Consider the following 17,867-nt stretch of genomic DNA (forward strand, 5'->3'; position numbering starts at 1 on the left):
TTTACCAGAAAATGTTGTTATTCAATAACAAAATTAATTATCTTGAGTAGTTGGATTGTGTTGTATATTTGCCCCACTTTTGCTGACATGGAATCTTAGTATTGTTAAATATGATCACTATTAACCCCCGCCCCATTTTTATCATTGTATAATTAGTTTACCTTTATTATGATATAACTTGAAGTGAACTCAATTCTCTTTCCTGTTACAATGAGTTCTAAACTGTGAAAGATATATTGTGTTGTAAGGAGGATACAGTCATGTGGACATCCATGACCCAGAAGGTATGGCCTACAGACCTGGCTCGAGATAACATGTGTGAAGGAATCTGAAGATTCATTGTTTTAGGTCAATGTTTAGGTAATGGCATGATGAATACAACATTTGTAGTTCATAATGGAGTCCGATTTTGCAAAATCATTCCGTACCCCGAGGTTGAAAATGTTTACTCAACTTACTTCACGTGTTCGGGGAGGGTTTCGAGGTCTTTAAAAGACAGAACAGGCAAAGAGGTCTGGAGCCACTCTCTGGAAGGATCTGGTGGGTGAACCAGGATTCTGGACAGAGACTGGACCGAGCACTCGAACTTCTGGTATTTCTGAATAATTTGCATTCTTTGTTAACTGTTGTATTTAAGGTCTTGTATGGCCTACTTTTGTAATCATTCTTTACTTTTAATAAATTGACTGTTTTAATTCTAAATGTTACTCTTCCTTGAATCAAACGAATGTGCAGAACGCATTGTAACAGGAAAGAGAATTGAGTTCGCTCCAATTGTTAAGGTCTGTTGTTTTGTTTTATAAATGCTTAGACTGTTTGGGGAAAGTCGTAGATTTTAGTAGTGATGTGTTGATGAAGCTTCATGAAGCAGTGTCATGTTGTTTAGAGGTCAGTAGGTGGCGCCATTAGTTAAAAAATGATGTGATGTTTCATTAGAACAGTTGTTCAAAACAAAGGAAAATAGTGCAGAGACCGCCATCTAGTGGACTCTGAAAATAATGACACTGCTTCATAAAGCTTCATAAAACCATCACCAACACTTACACACATGCGTACACAGAAACAAACAAACACACAGAAAAACACACACATATGAGAGCCAAATTGAGACAAAGATCAGTATGTATATATGATAGATCTCTAATATTCAGACCAGGACCACAGAGACATAAACAAGTCTTAAGACCACGACCGGTCTTGAGGACTAGTCTAGAGTCTAGTCTACCATCTTGATGCTGTATTCTTTTAAACAAGTGTCTGAGATTACCCACAACATTTTTAGCGCTACATTTCGACATTTAGCTCGAATGACAAACCACCCGAACAATCACCACATAGACCTCACATCCCACGAAGATCCAGAGTCCACGCAAGATGACATTCAAACTGTATAATTTAAGCGTCTTTTCTAAATGTTTTGTGAAAACAATTCCCACCTATTCTCCTCCTCCAACACCTCATTATTTCTCTCTCCACTTTTCTGTACCAAGGTCTTTGACATGGTTTCTGTATTTATGGCCCTGAGTTCTTATCGCTTATTTATTGGCAGCTTTTTATCACGCGGGAGGACGGGGGGCTGAATAAAGAGAGAGTGCAAAGACATCAGTAGCGAAGCACAGATAAGGTATTTGCTTTTCTGGCTGGGAAAAAACTCCGACTACACAGGCACAAAAAAAGGAGCAAGGAATCGGTGGCTTCGATGTTTTGTTCTTCTCTTACAGCTCGGGTGAGGAGTTTATCGGCTGCAGCAGTGTTAGACATGAAGTTTCTCACACTTACGTGCACGTTTTTTTTCTTACTTTTACCTTCTTAGAGGCTTCACGTTGAAGTCAAAATATACCTCAAGACATAACATGTTGAAATAATGTAAACATTTTGTTATTCTCATTCAATAGTTAGTCATGTGGTTGACACAATACTTTGGTAATAACACGCTAAGAATACATCAATACCAAGTGAATACTGTACACACAGGTTCTTGCTGGAGCTGATGGGGGCAGTATATGTTTGTGGGTAAAAAAAATCAACCTGATGTCTTATTGATAAACCTGCCAGTCGCATTAGAAAATCATTAACGTTTTTGGCCGATGACTGTTGAGTAATTATTAACTGTCATAAACCTGCAAACTCTGAAGTTTTGAAACTAAAGGAGGAAATACTTCCAACCTCGCCAAACACTCCACCACACTTTTTTTCGAGCCTTTGGGTCACTTTGACCCAGAGATAATACAAGTTCAAGGTGTGCTTTCTTCGTGTTAAACTAACAACAATGGCTACACTTTTATACTTGAAGGCTGCTCATCAGCATTTTTTAAATGCATAATAGTTAAAGTTTTGTTATTTATTTACACATTTACAAGTCTTTTTTTTTTTTTAATGTATAATAGTTATTGGTTTTGTTTTTATTGCATCTAAAAAAAAAAAGAATGTCACCAACACCACCCTTTGAATGTAAAATGATTGATTGTTGATAAAGTTGTGTATTTAAAAGTAAAAAGTTATTTTTTTAAACCATGGTAGGCCCGAAAACAAATGTGTTTGTGGTATCCCTTGCGTTGTCTCTGGGTCAAGGTGAACGACCTCCACCACTGCATATGTATTTCTGTAAGCCAGGGAGGCTGTTCACCTTGACCCAGAGATAACACAAGGGATACCTCAAACACATTTGTTTTCAGGCCTCCGGGTCACTGTGACCCAGAGGAAACACAAGGGTTAATGGAGATACTGTTGCTGTAATGATGGACTGATGCCTCATCATAAAGCAGTGTAATATGTTTAGAGATCAGTAGGTGGCAAACACCATTGTGATCGATTCAAGCTTAGGGCAGATGAATATTTATACATAATTAAGTTTCTTTCAATAGCTCGTTAACCAACATCAATAACCAAAAGTTTGCAATGAAAAAAACATTCAGCGTTAGTTCTACATTCATTTAGTGGATCATTACCAAGTAAGATAAAATAAGTAAATGCAAATCCACCTCTCGAGAGTGTGTTCTCATCGTCAACATTAATACTCATTACATTGTATTGACAGGATGAGATGAAGGCGGAGAATTCATTTTTGAAGATTGCATTATCAGAAATACACAATTGTATACTTCGGTAAGTACATAAGGCTGTGTGTTGTAGTGTTTATATTGTACTTAGGTTTTTTGTTGTGTCAGCCACACAAGTGACATCTGCCAGGTTTATTTCGCTCCAGTTTTGTCAGCTGTCCCAATTTCACATTTTATTTTTAGAAGTTGACAAAAAAAAACAAAAAAGCATCTCCAGAGTCTTCTATCTTCTGAATGTCGGCCACTAACATTGTTAAACTTCTCTTATACAATAACGTGTTTTGCTTTCCCTGATTATCTAATAATTGTTGTTTTAAGTCCAACATTGTTTCAATGAAGTGACATCTGCCACGTTTACTTCGCTCTCTGTTGTCCCAATTATTAAATCAGCAAAAAAACAAAAAGCATCTCCAGTCTCCACACAATACGTTCGTTAATCGACTCTCAAATTAATCCTACTTAAAGAAATGATTGAGTATGTCTTACATAATACCATAAGGGTGGTAAATGTTCATTCAACTTTGTTATTAATTATAAGAAAGTATAACTATTGGTGTTGTCTCTCTGTTTTGTGTGCGATCTGCAGATGGTGAGTGTCAGCTTGGTTTGTGATCAATCTGCTGATCTTCCCTGTTGGTAGCGGAGCTGGAATCTTTGCAGCAAGTCTGAGCTCCACTCTCTGCTCTTTTCATTTCTCTCTTTTGGATATTGTCGTGTTTTTTCTATGCTGGTTCCTCGACTAAAATGTTAGTCTGCACATGTCTTTCAGAGGCACGTTTTAGAAAGTAGGTTAATTGAAAACCCTGACCTAGTTTTCCAGGACATAATATAATTATGTCCACAAAAGAGAAAGGAACAACGAAATGCTGCGGGATCCCAGCAATGACTGAGCACGAGAGGATACAGTCGACTCCAGGAGCTCATGTGTGGTCCGTAAACTCTGTAAAACCAGAGTCAAGTACTCGACAATACCACAAATATATACTTGTTCCTACAGTATTACAATGTATTGTATCGTTGTCCCTGTATTGTGATTCGTATCTTATCGCCAGATTCTTGCCATTACAAACCACTAATCTCCAGCGTTCATGCCAAAGATAAATAAATAAGAATAAAGCAAGATCCTGATTTTCCTGTACTCTTTTTTCTCTATTAATATTAAATGGTAAAGACTGGGCCACAGTTTTTCTGCGTGTCTTTGATGCAAATCTTATTTAAATGTTAAATGTAGGGATTTTTGTGTTGTTAGAGTGTGAGTTAATACCATTTTGGTCAATTTATATATTTGTTTTCTAGCTCTATTTTAACTATATAATTAAAGTTAATATATATATATATATATATATATATATATATATGTTTATATATGAGACGATTTATTCCATCTAACATTGTAAAAAGAATTGATGGGCACAAAACATCAAATTTAGGGCCAGAAATGTGTGTGATCCCCTATCTAGCACCTTCCTGCATACCAACAAAAACATGGTCACACAATTGTTTAACAGTAAATCAAGGGTTATAACAATATTTCAGTTTAACTTAGCATTTAGCTTAGCATTTATTGGTCACATTCCTATGTTACTTCCTCTGCCTCTCATCATTTCCTGTTCGGTTTGTCGCTTCATAACAGAACAGATTGTGTACTTTTTGTTCACAAATTCATGCCTTAGACTTACATTTGTGTAAATTAAATAATTAATACTAAATTAATTAAGTATTAAGTTTGACGTGTGATACATGTTTTTATTAAGAAGTGTTTCATCTGTTAGTTCTGTTACGAGTGGATACTAATCATCAATATTTCTTGTCTCTCTTTTATTACCCAACTATTGCTCCCTCCAGCTTTCAACCTTTACAAAAAGCTTCTGGAATGTGCCTTGAAATGAAATTATACTTAATAAAAGCACACTTTGAATGTCTGCTAAACCTCTGCTGCACCCACAGCTGTCCTAAAATCTTATTTGGTCTGGAACTGGAGTTTTCAGAGACAGTCACGCATCAATTCTGAAGAAGGGATTTTTATTTATTTTTTCCTCTCCTGAAATGTTTGGAGGTTAAAGGAGGATTCCACTGCAGCTGGATCACTGACCAGTCTGTAAGTAGAAACGCTCATTTTATCTTGCATGTAAAGCTAATTAATCATGAGCCGGGAACATCTATGACTTGATAGACAGAGCAATTAAGATAAAGGAGTCGAAACGCTTGGGTTGGTTTATTTAAATCCGGAGCTGGAACAAATGCTGCGATGTTTCTGCCTCGTCATCATTTATTAAGTTCGGCAGATCAGTCAATCCGCTTATCAAAAACATGTTTTCATTATTATAATCTGGTGCAAAACAAAAAAAAATGAAACATGTTTAATGTAGCATATTCTTTTACAAGTCTGTACTAATGTTTTGGATGTCCTTTCTTTTTCCTGAGTTCCACCGCGCCTGTTGCTGTCACAGCATCTGCAGCAACAGGCGCCAGATTATAATTGAAGCGCCCTGGTATGTTTTATTCTTCTTTTTGGTGGATTACATTTTCCTGCACATATAGTTGAACCAATCAGGTGTCAATTAATTGTCAGTCAGGTGTTGCTTGTTTAAGCCGACACGTGATTGGTTAACTCATGTGTGCTTGACTGGTTGGAACAAAAACCTGCACCCGCTCTGCCTTTTTCTGGACCAGTGTGACACCTCTGTCATTGTGCCTACGCCTACTTTTTGTTGTTCTATCCAGTGTTTTTTTTCTAATCAGCGCTCTCTTTGTTTTTTCAGTCTTCTTGAGTTTTTGTTCTCCGACCTGCTTCTGGTGTGCTTTAGTATTTAGTATTCTTGGTTTGTTCCACTTCTCCACAAGAAACTGCTACTATAAGTCACCCAAAATATGATTGTAATATCCTTAGACATTTTTTTAGGGTTGCTCGGTTATACTTGGTAGAAGTTACCCAGTGTTGGGACTTCACTTTTCCCCCCCATTTGCTAACATAGGTAGTATAGCTCAGAAATCAAAGTGTTTGGAATTTGCCAGTTCAATCCCAACTCCAGATTTGATTTTGTAATTGTATCCCTGAGCAAGACACTTTATCTGGATTTCGGAAATATATCAATCATTTAATTCTGTCCTAATGGTGAGCTAGCATTCTGCGTCACGGCCTACTCCCATCAGTAGCGCTTTAAGTGCTGAATAAGCAGATATGGTGCTATATAAGTGAGAACCATTTACCATTTAACTCTTCAATCAAGTTGTCTAGTTGTTTTTTTTATATAGTAATGTGATACGAGCTCCTTGGCAGAGGTACGGCCATTTTTAGATGTTGAGCAATTGTGCTCCAAGAAAAAAAATGCTGACTCCTGACCAGAAATATTTTGAAGAGTCAGCAAAAACCACACTACGACCTGTCACGAAGGTGTTTTCGCCAAACTTACTTAGTAGAGGTTATCCAGTGTTGAAACTTCTTTACTTTTTTCTCTGTTGGCTAACATAGGTTGGAATAGCTCAAAGAAAAGAATTTTCCGGTTCAATCCTATCTCTGATTTTTTTTTTTAGTTATTATGTCCTGATGGTGAGCTAGCATGCTGCGCCGCGGCCTAAATACTAAGATACACAATGACAGAAACCGACACACTCACATGAACTTACACACAGGCTCACAAACACACTTTTGTTTGCAGAGGTACACTTACTAGTGATGGGCTGGTGAAGCTTCTTGAAACACTGTCATGTTGTTTAGAGGTCAGTAGGTGGCGCCATCAGTTTAAAAATGATATGATGTTTCATTAGAACAGGGAAATACTGCAGAGACCGCCATCTAGTGGACTCTGACAATAATGACACTGATTCATGAAGCTTCATCAGAACATCACCAACACTTACACACATGTGTACTCAAAATAATACCGATACAGAAACACACACACATATGAGAGCAGACGTACACAGATACACTAGTTACACATACACACATGCGTACACACACACACACTTACACACATGCGTACACAACATAATACAGACACAGAAACACACACACATATGAGAGCAGATGTACACAGATACACAAGTTACACTTACACACAGGCGTACACACACACACTTACACACATGCATACACAACATAATACCGACACAGAAACACACACACATATGAGAGCAGACGTACACAGATACACTAGTTACACTTACACACAGGCGTACACACACACACTTACACACATGCGTACACAACATAATACAGACACAGAAACACACACACATATGAGAGCAGACGTACACAGATACACTAGTTAAACTTAAAAACATGCGTACACACACACACACTTACACAGATACTCATAGACAAACCTACACAAACACATACTCAGATAAACAAATAAGCAAGCACACACACACACACATACACACATAGATACACACCATCTTTTTGTTCCCCATACTTCTACCGCAGTACTTATCTTAAGCATTTTTTCTTATTAGTGTTATTTTTACTCAACAACATGTTACAGTACTTTTATGCCTCACGACTGAGGTAGATTTTTTTAAGGGTAGTGGTTGGAGGTCTAGCCATTAGCGCACTTATTGCCAGACGCCGTGGAGGGAAGCGTCAGCTAAATAGACTCTAAAGCGCGGAGGAATCTTCTGAGAAAGTGCAGCGCGTCAGCAAATACATTAGGCCGACGGAGAGAGAGGCGTCGCCCTCAAACATCGCTTCGCTGGAAACATCTAATTCACACATTTACAACAGCAAGCCAATGTCACGGGGGGCAGGGGGGGCATCTGGATAAAGCTCCTCCGGTCGAGTTTAAATCTGCGACTTAATGAGGCTCCTCGCACCCACTCGGGTTCAAAAGTATCGGGCGAAACTAAAACTATTTCTACCCTCCGTGCGATCAGATCTGCAGCTTACAGGAAGCCAAACTCACGCCTGAGTGATGGCGCTCATATTACAAATTGTATTTAGGGAGGATAATGGAGATAATAGAATATACATGGACCGCTGATGTGCAGACGCTGAGAGGAGCATTCAAGACGGCGTTTGTTTTAAGCTGCAGGAGTCTTTGGCACATTTAACGTTTCCCTCACTGCCAGCAATTTCCTGCTCGAGCGACCGCACTTCCCTGTTCTACAGCGTGATTAGGCCGACGGAGGGAAAAAAAAGACACTTGAAATGAACTTTTCAGATGGTTTTCGTGCACCCTTTTCGGGTTTGTGTCTCCATCTGCTATGAAGGGAATTACCGACTAGAGCTAGAGCTAACAACAGACATGCACGTCAATAAACTCTATTCATTTTTTTTACAACTTGAATCTTTCTTCAAATGTCACGACTCAGAAATCTCTTACTATTCGGTGCCGTGACTCGTATGTTTCAAAGATAGAAAGAGTTCATTCAGTGTCTGGCGGAGGTGAGGCGACGGGAGAGCTGCAGAGCAAACAGCATTTTGATAAAAAAATAGGATTTTTATTCCAAAACTCAGCAATTGAAAATGAAGAAATGTTGCTGCTCTGTTAGCATGACGAGCTAATAAGATGCACATATATGTTATGATACTTTTATCGAGGCTCTTCTGTCTTTGTGTGAGAGATTGAAAGTTTCTTTCACACACAGACACATGCATATACCCACACAAAAATGCACACCTACACAGACACACACACACACACACCTACACAGATATCCACACATGCACACACATACACACAGGCACACGTACACACACGTACACCTAAACACACATACACATACACATACACACAAACATACACACCTTCACACACATCTACACACACACACACACACACACCTACACACACGTACACACACACACAAACATGCACACACACACACACACACACACACACACACACACACACACACACACCAACACCTACACACACATACAGAAAAATACACACGCACACACACAGACACCAACACACACACACACAAACATACACACACATGCACACACCTACAACTACACACAAAAACATGCACACACACACACACACACACAAACATACACACACACGCACAAACCTACACACACAAACATACACACATACCTACACTTACACACACACACATACACACACACCCATACACACACACACACACACACCTACACCTACACACACACACGCACACACACACACACCTACACACACACATTCTAGTCAACATCATTATTTGATGATGCAGCTTCAAGTTTCTCATCCAACCTTCGTTCACATGATCTCGCTGTGAATTATTGATCTCGCCGCGGCTTCCCCCTCAAAACTGCAGCTCCAGTTAAACGGAGCTCACTTTAACCAAAACCTCTTCCACGTCCAGCTTCCTGTCGCCCCGTCTTTAGTTCTCGGGGAAAACCCAGCAGAGCCGTCGTCATGGAGGAGCTGCAGAGAACCATGACTCAGCGTTACGAGAACACCAAACCCAGGAAGGTGAGTGATCGTGGAGCCACTTCCAAGTTCCCTTGTTCGAAGAACACAAGATCGTTCACAGCCACACCTGAGTGTGTAAAAGAGCTGAGCTAGAACGCTGTCCGCGACTCCTTTTTCCTTCCCGAGGCCTGCTTGGATTGTCTGGTTGTTCACTCCCATAGACACTAACTAGAGATAACATCGTGGTCCCGGGTCTGCCCCGAGGCTTCCCCCCCCGAGATGGCACCTCAACATGAAGGACTTGTTTTCCTGCAGGTGAGGTTCAAGCTGGCGTCGTCCTACAGCGGCCGCGTCCTGAAGCACGTGTACGAGGACGGCCAGGAGCTGGACAGTCCGGAGGAGCAGTATCCTCACAGCTTCGTCCACCGCAAGACCCCGCCCAGACACCTGGAGGTGGAGCAGCTCTGTGGGTTCCAGGACGCAGACGAGCCTGGTGAGCGGATGCATGACTCGGCACTTTTAATGGTTCGGGGTCAAAGGTCAAAACTCACATAGGTAGAAAACATTTTAAGTATAAATAAAATCCTGTATACTATACTAAATACTATTTTAAGCTACATTTTTTCAATATTTTGAAGAAGAAGGTCATAAAAACTTTAATGTAAAAACAAAAATACACACATTTAATTAGGTTTAAAGACAAGATAAGATAAGATACTTTCTAAGTCCAGGATTAGAGCAGCGAGAAAGAAAGAGAACGACAATAGAATAAAAAACTATAAAAAGAAAAAAGAGAATAAAAAGAATAAAAAAGAATAAAAAACTTTTTTTTTTAAGATACTTTCTTAATCCAGGATTAGAGCAGCGAGAAAGAAAGAGAACTACAATGGAATAAAAAAGTATAAAAAGAATAAAAAAGAATAAAAAGAATAAAAAAGAATAAAAAAGTATGAAAAGAATAAAAAAGAATAAAAAAGAATAAAAAAGTATAAAAAGAATAAAAAGTAAAGTAATAAAAAATAATTAAAACTTTTTTTTTTTAAATAATAATATTTTTAAGTGTTAATTTATAAATTATAAATAATATTTAAAGATAATACTTAAGAAAGTCAAATATTTACAAAACTAATTGCTCTTAAAAATGAATAATGGCAATAAAAAAACATATAATATAATCTAAACACATTGTTGACGACATATACTAAGAAAAAATCAAACGAATGTTAAATAAAGTTTGTTTAAAAAAAAGGCAAAAATCGAGATATATATATATAAATATATATATATAAATATATATATATATATATATATATATATATATATATATATATATATATAATAAAATATAATATATATATATATTCAAATTTCCATTCAACTTATTCAATCAAAATCTACAACCCGACATTAAACATTGCATTATATTTTGTTTGTATGTTTTCGTGACACTATGAAGGTCGTCAACCTTCCACAGACAAATGTGTGGATGAATAAATCCACGGAAGCCAGGTTTCCCTGTGAAATCTCAGATGCAGGTTTTCATTGTTCCCGGACCACATGTTTCATGGTGTGCCAGGTTTCTATCCCGCGACGGGGCTCATGGCTCAGAGGATCAACGTGTACAGAGGAATGGGAAGCTTCAAGCCTGCAGCGGCTCATGTGGAGGAAACTGGAGACGCTAACGTAAGACACCGAGGATTTTATTCTCTTGAAGAAACATTTGTGTCATTCAAAGAGAAAAATATTAGAGATGGAATCTGTCCAGACATTCAATCAAAACATTAAGCACTTTTATCGTTAATTATTAAAATACAAAATATAAAATTAAGATCATCTTGTATGTGTTTTAATATGTCAAAAAGCATTAGCAAAAAAAACACAATTTGAAAAAGAATATCATAAATGACCCGATTATTGTAATCATTATTTTAAGGCCCCTTAGAGATTAATACATAGTATTCCTTACATTTATTATGAGATTAAAGTGGTACATACTTGAATCTAATATTTTAAGACTTTAATCATGTTACAAATATAATATATACACAACTTAAATCTCTAATATTATATGACTTTGTGACCCTAGTCTAGAATGGCGCTCTAGAAATAACCATTACTTACTCTCTTACTTACTTACTTGCAACTTTAATCTTGTAATAAATGTAAAAAATGCAACTTTAATCTTGTAATTAATGTTATAAATGCTACTTAAATCTTGCAATAAATTAAGTAATTACAAATGTAATCTTGTAATAAATGTCATAAATGCTACTTAAATCTTATAATAAATTAAGGATTAACAAATGTAATCTTGTAATAAATGTTATAAATGCTACTTAAATCTTGTAGTAAATGTAATAATTACAAATGTAATCTTGTAATAAATGTAATAATTACAAATGTATTAAATGTAATAAATAAAACTTAAATATTGTAATAAATGTAATACATACAATTTTAAATCTTGTAAAAATGCAACTTAAATCTTGTAATAAATGTAATAAATACAACTTTAATCTCGTAATAAATACAACTTAAATCTTGTAAGAAATGTAAGAAATGCAAGTCAAATCTCGTAATAAATGAAATAATAATGACTTGAAACTTGTAAGAAATGTAAAAAATACAATTTTAATATTTTATGAAATAAATATAAAAACATTTTGTGATAAAGAAAAAAATGTAAATATTTTTTCTGAGAAAATCAATTTTAACATTTATTACTATGAGAGGAAAAAAAATGTGACTTAAAAAAAGGAAAATATTGCAGCAAAATTAAAATTAAAATGAGAAAAACAACATAAATATAAAAAAATAAAAGAAATTAATACACATTACTTATGAACTAAAATGGCATTTATTATTGTAGTGATTCATCAGTTCAGAGATAATAGTCATATTTTCTCTGCTCATTTCCCAGCATCTCACCTATTAATCCCCAAACTGTGATTTTCTGTATCGCAACAAACCCACAAAGCAAAAATAAACTGACAGAGAGAAACAATCCTTCATCCAAACACGACGCAAAGATGAAACTCGTGTGTGGTGACGCTGTTATCAGTGGACACGCGGCTACAGAAGCGGCTTTATCGGGGCGACGTGGCTTCATTAGCGAGGGGGGGGGGGTCGCTTACATCGGCTTAGTGTCAGATTTGTACTTGAATCCAACAATGGCTGCTTTTGCTCGTCTGGGCTGGAAAGTTTGAAATCAGCTTCAGTTTGTGTTGGAAAGAAACAAGACAATGATGTTCGACTCATGATAATGAAGATGATGATCTTCTGGTGGGTCTAATGTTAGTGGAAAGTCAAAAAATGTATCAAAAAGTTTAAAAGATTTGGGTTCAAAATCGACTTCAATTCTAGCTAGCAAATCACCATATCGCACTGCAACCTTAGAAAATCTCTTTAGGATTTAACTCAAATTTAACCTTTTTTTTCATCACATCTAATTAATTCAATTTTTACTATAACATTTTGCTTAAAAATCTATAATTGTACTCTGATTATTTCTGAGGACCTATTTTATTCTATTATAAAACATAGACATACCTCCTAGTCCTAAATCCTAGTAAAATACCCACTTCAAAAAAGCTTTTTAAAGCGGCTATACTTGTACTGAGGTGTAAGTATTTCATGTTTTTAAAAAAAATCCTACTTCAATTAAATCTGGGGTTATCAATGTGTCAGGAGTGAACATAGTTTTAATGTCCATTACTGTTGGGAGGAGCCAAAAAAACCAAAATAAATTTAATCTGAAAATAACTAATTACATGATTTAAAAAGGCTTTTAATAATGATTAAAAAGAGAAAATTATAAAAATAAAAACATTTTTTTGTATTGAGTACATATTGTTACATTATAAAGAAACCGTTTCACGCCATTCCAAAAAAGAAATCCAGATTTTTCTATAGTAGTTCAATCAAATTTAATGCAGCAGAAGAAAAAATGGAAAATAAATTCTGCAAAAATGAAACAATTATGGTTTCTTTATTTCTCAGATTATTTGTTTGTACTTGTTGAATACCTGAATTTATTCAAATTTGTTTTATTGTTTGTTTAAATAAATTTAAAATCTAAGTAATAGTGCAAACTAATTTTTTACTCACCCTCATGTGGACTAAGGGTCTTTATTTAAAGATTGTTTGAAGAAGAAGCTAAAAAGCTAACATGCTACACAGAGAGGATAACAATTGTGCAATATTTCCTGTCCTTGTAGCATGTTAGCATTTTAGCTTCTGCAACAAACAACCTTAAAATACAGACTTGTTTAATTTTTTTCGAAACAATTTCTCTTCTTAATGCTTTAATACAAAATGGACGTTACAGACGAACAATATTGAGGTATTTGGATGTTTTTAAATGTATTTTTTTTACGAAGAAAATGGAGCTCAAGTAACGACCATCATCTCAACTGAACTTAACTTTATTGATAAAGCGCTGTAGCTTCAGCCGTCGACACAAAGTGCTGTTCAAGAACATCAAAAATATCACAAAATAGAAAAATTCAAAACACTAATAATACAATACCAAAGAAAAAAGTAAAAGGCACTAAGAACAGCTACCGAGTCTCATGCTGTGTTAAAAGCCAGGGAATAAATGTGTGTTTTGAGGAGAGTTTTAAAAATCAACTCACGTTTCTCAAAAAAAGAAACAGATTACTCTGAAAATAATCCCTTCGTCGACATGAGGGCGAGTAGAAAATGTTTGAATTTGGGGTAAACTATCACTTTAAATTCATCTTGTTTATGTCAGATAAAAACACAGCCATTAGCAAGATTCAACTTGAGACCTTCGTCCCTCAGTCCTCCGTGCTGGACTTCGGCAAGATCATCATCTACACCAGCAACCTGCGCATCATCCGAGCCCCTCAGAAGAAGCCTGAGTCCCAGCGCCAGCCCGCCGGCTCCGAGGGATTCCCGAAAGCCCGGGAACGGAGCAGCAAGAGAAGAAGCAAAGCTCTTCAGGCCGACGGGAGGGAGGAGAAGCAGACGAGGGACACGGAGAACAAGGTAATGGACCTTAGCCAAATGATTCCCGGCGCTGTGCTGGAGTTCTTTATCACCACCATTCTCGGTTCCAGCCTCGCGCTCCCGCCTCTGCACATCTTCCCATGTTTATTCTGCTTTAAAGAGAATAGGTGCTGCCATATTGTTCTAATTCCAAACTGTGCATGGAGGAGTTTTTTTTTTTTTTTCCTCCCCAGACCCCTTTCCTGCCTTCCCTCTCTCCGTCCTCCTGTTATCTGTCAGAGGAGAAGAGAGAGTGATGAGTCCACACTTTCATTCTGCACTTACTGCAATGGCCTGTAATTTAGCAGCTTGCAAGCAAAGCCCGTTCCTCCTCCTCATCTCCACCTCCTCCTCATCTCCTTGACTGTTCTTGTCTTCCCGATCCTCCTCTCACCTGTCTCATTGTTTGTGGATGAATAATGGAATCAATTCGCTCTTGTCTTCCTGCACACTTTGTCTTTCTTTTCCCAACTTAATATTTACATTTACCCGACAACGATCTACTCCCTCAGTGTCACATTGAGAAGCTGGAAAAACAATCATTTACAATGTCCAGATGTTGTGTCATGAGACTCTCACACAACTAGAATGTGTGGTTAATTCCTAAATTAAGTTTACAGTGTCTTTATCGTGGGGGTCACGTTCGGAAAACCTTCTCATTTTTCACTTATTTAAATTAACAATGTTTATTTAAACTTGCAAACTAAACATTTAACATGAAGTGCCATCCCTTCCAAAAATCCCTCTCAGTAATGACAACCTGAACAGCTCCTATAAGCTTTGCCGCCCAGCCAACCAATCACAGCTCTCTATTACACAATTACATGTTTCAAATTCTGAAATCAGCATCTTCAAGATGCAGTAAGTCCCTCATCATGATCATGTATTGAACTTAATACTTTATTAGGTTCACCCTCGTCGGAAATCTCAGCGAACGATTGGTTACGAGAGCGGAGTCCATTATAGAGGATAATGGAAATAGTCTTCACTCCTTCTCTACTCCCTGCTTTGTTTATACAACGAGTCCCTCGGAGGTGGAGACTTGCAAAACCTCTATGTTTGACCAATTACTGCAGAGTGGGTGTGGTTATTGTAAACAAGATTTAATTTAAAGAAAAATAAAATCATCATGTTTCCTTAGAATTTCCACAATAAAGATGAATTCTATTCCTGAAGAACTTAAGCTCTTAAACTGAGGACACAATTCTATCCAATTTCTTTCAAAACCTTCCCACATTTTGCTGAAAAGTGCAGCTCACTTTAATTTAAAATATATTTTCTTTTATGGGAAATATTTTTTACAAGTGATCATAGGGTTAAGTTTATCGATAAGTGGGTCCATCCTTTTGTCCAGTATCACTAAAAGTACTTTTTGTATGTAGCTTTAAGGATCAACCAATCTTGAATAGACTGTATCCTCTCGTCCTCAGACTTTGCTGGGAACCTGTGGGATTTCATTGTTCCTTTAGCTGCAGCCATCTAGCGGCCGAAGGTTAAATTGCAACGTAAAAATGAACAAACGCAGTAGCCAATAAAAAATAGAAAAATCTATACAGTGCTGTTGAATATCGCTACAGTATCGTGAAAATAAAAGATGCAATATATATTGCTGCATCGACATTTTATCACTAACATTCACTCTGGCTGTCTAAAATGATGAAAACTGTATGTTCAAAAATATAAATTACTTTATAAATACCTTTTCTCCAGTTGAGGGATTATCTTGGCTATTTTAATGTGCATTAAAAAACAGATTAATTTAATCAAATAATTACGGATTGTTATTAATAAATCTCTAAATGTATTATTTTCTCTCCAGCCAGATGGTGAGGAGAAAAATGCACGATAGAAAGTTGTGTCGGGTTGGATGTTGTGAAGTTGTTTCGCTCCGTGATTGATCGCAGCAGTGACGTTGCATCTCTTGGAAGGTCAGACGAGCCTGTCTTTTGGATCTCTCAGATTTCACCCGCTGCAACTTTTGAATTGGTTTCGGTATGAAACTTTAAATGTTGTCTGGACGGACGACAGCTATCCAATAAAGATGCAAAAGTGTGACATTTGGATGTAGGCGTGCACCACATGTCCTCCTCCCCGCACACTTTCGAAAAGCCGTCTTTCTTCAACCCTGAAAAGAGTTTTTCTTGTGTCTCCAGGACTGCCAGCTTTGTGGTGGTTCGGGCTGCGCTCCCTGCTCCCTGTGTCACGGCAGCAAGCTGTCCATGCTGGCCAACCGCTTCAACGAGTCCATCAGTGATCTGCGCTGCCAGGCCTGCTACCCCCACGGCCTGGAGACGTGCCCGTCCTGCGCCGGAAAATAACCGCATCCTGGCCGCGGTCCGCGTCCTGGCGTGGTCGGACGAGCCGCAAAGTGCATCTGTTAGCAGTCAATTGTCTTCTACGCCGGGATCCCAGACGTTTCTTGGTGAGATCCTTGAAGAGGGAACACGAGCCGCTCGGTGGGCGGGAAATCATAAAGTACAATTACCGAGTGCGGTGACTCACGGTGACTCATCGTCATGTTTTTATTTCACGTCTTCATGATAATAAACGGCTACACCACAGAGTTATCGGTTTGATCAGAGCGTCGGTAACATATTTTATTCAAATCGTTTCCGGTTGATAACGCAGCGTTTATTAGCATTAGCATAACGTCTTCGACTCGCTAGCGCCGTTGTTCATAAATGTGCAGCAGAATGGATGAAATATCATTAAAATGTAGATGAGATGGTCTTGAAAACGTTCAATAAATCTTGAAAACCACGCCATTAATGCTACAGAGGATCAATGCTAACTTTTCTCTTGACTGGCAGGACAAACAGAAGTACAGTTTGATTGACATATCACAGTACAATGGACGCTTAAATTATTAAATGGTGTTTTTACATTCCTGCGAGACTTCAATGGTCTAATGTTTGTTATAGATTGGGAGCGACTGAGGAAGTAATAAGTGGGGTTAAGATAGTCATGTGATGGTTCACAGATGTTTTTGAAAGCGTTGGATTTAAGAGAAAACTTTGATTGTCAATTTCTGCAGCAGAAAATAAAATAAAAGAAAAACAACTGCAAAGATGAGAGAAAGAGGTTAAATCAAGGTGGCAGAGAAGGAACAGATTAAATCGTTTTACAAATAAAATGAAATTATTGCATATTACAACGAAAGCTATGTTGAATATAAAGATGAATTTAGTTAAAATACGGAAAACAATGAATCATCACATCATTGGACAAATCATTTTGATGATTCAATTCAAATGAAAACTCACTTCAGCCATAACTACCGATGAGTTGATGAAGCTTCACGAAACAGTGTCCACTAGATGGCACTCTCTGCTCTAATATCTGTTATAGAGCTTCAAAATGACATGAGTTTTCAATAGAATAGCTAGTGATGGGCTGGTGAAGCTTCATGAAGCAGTGTCATGTTGTTTAG

The 17,867-nt window shown here is 37.3% G+C and overlaps 1 protein-coding gene across 1 annotated transcript; it reads left to right on the plus strand.

The window, feature by feature from the left end:
* The first annotated feature begins 9,430 nt into the window (after nt 1–9,430).
* On the plus strand, nt 9,431–16,762 carry grxcr2 (glutaredoxin and cysteine rich domain containing 2). Its single transcript, XM_087807674.1, has 5 exons — nt 9,431–9,487; nt 9,743–9,920; nt 11,004–11,110; nt 14,231–14,437; nt 16,591–16,762. Exons 1-5 carry the CDS (start codon nt 9,431–9,433, stop codon nt 16,753–16,755), a joined length of 714 nt encoding a protein of 237 aa, XP_087663800.1. The 3' UTR covers nt 16,756–16,762.
* Nucleotides 16,763–17,867: the final 1,105 nt, after the last annotated feature.

This window comes from Callionymus lyra, chromosome 14, assembly GCF_982586985.1.
Source record: "Callionymus lyra chromosome 14, fCalLyr1.hap1.1, whole genome shotgun sequence".
NCBI classification, from domain to species: domain Eukaryota; kingdom Metazoa; phylum Chordata; class Actinopteri; order Syngnathiformes; family Callionymidae; genus Callionymus; species Callionymus lyra.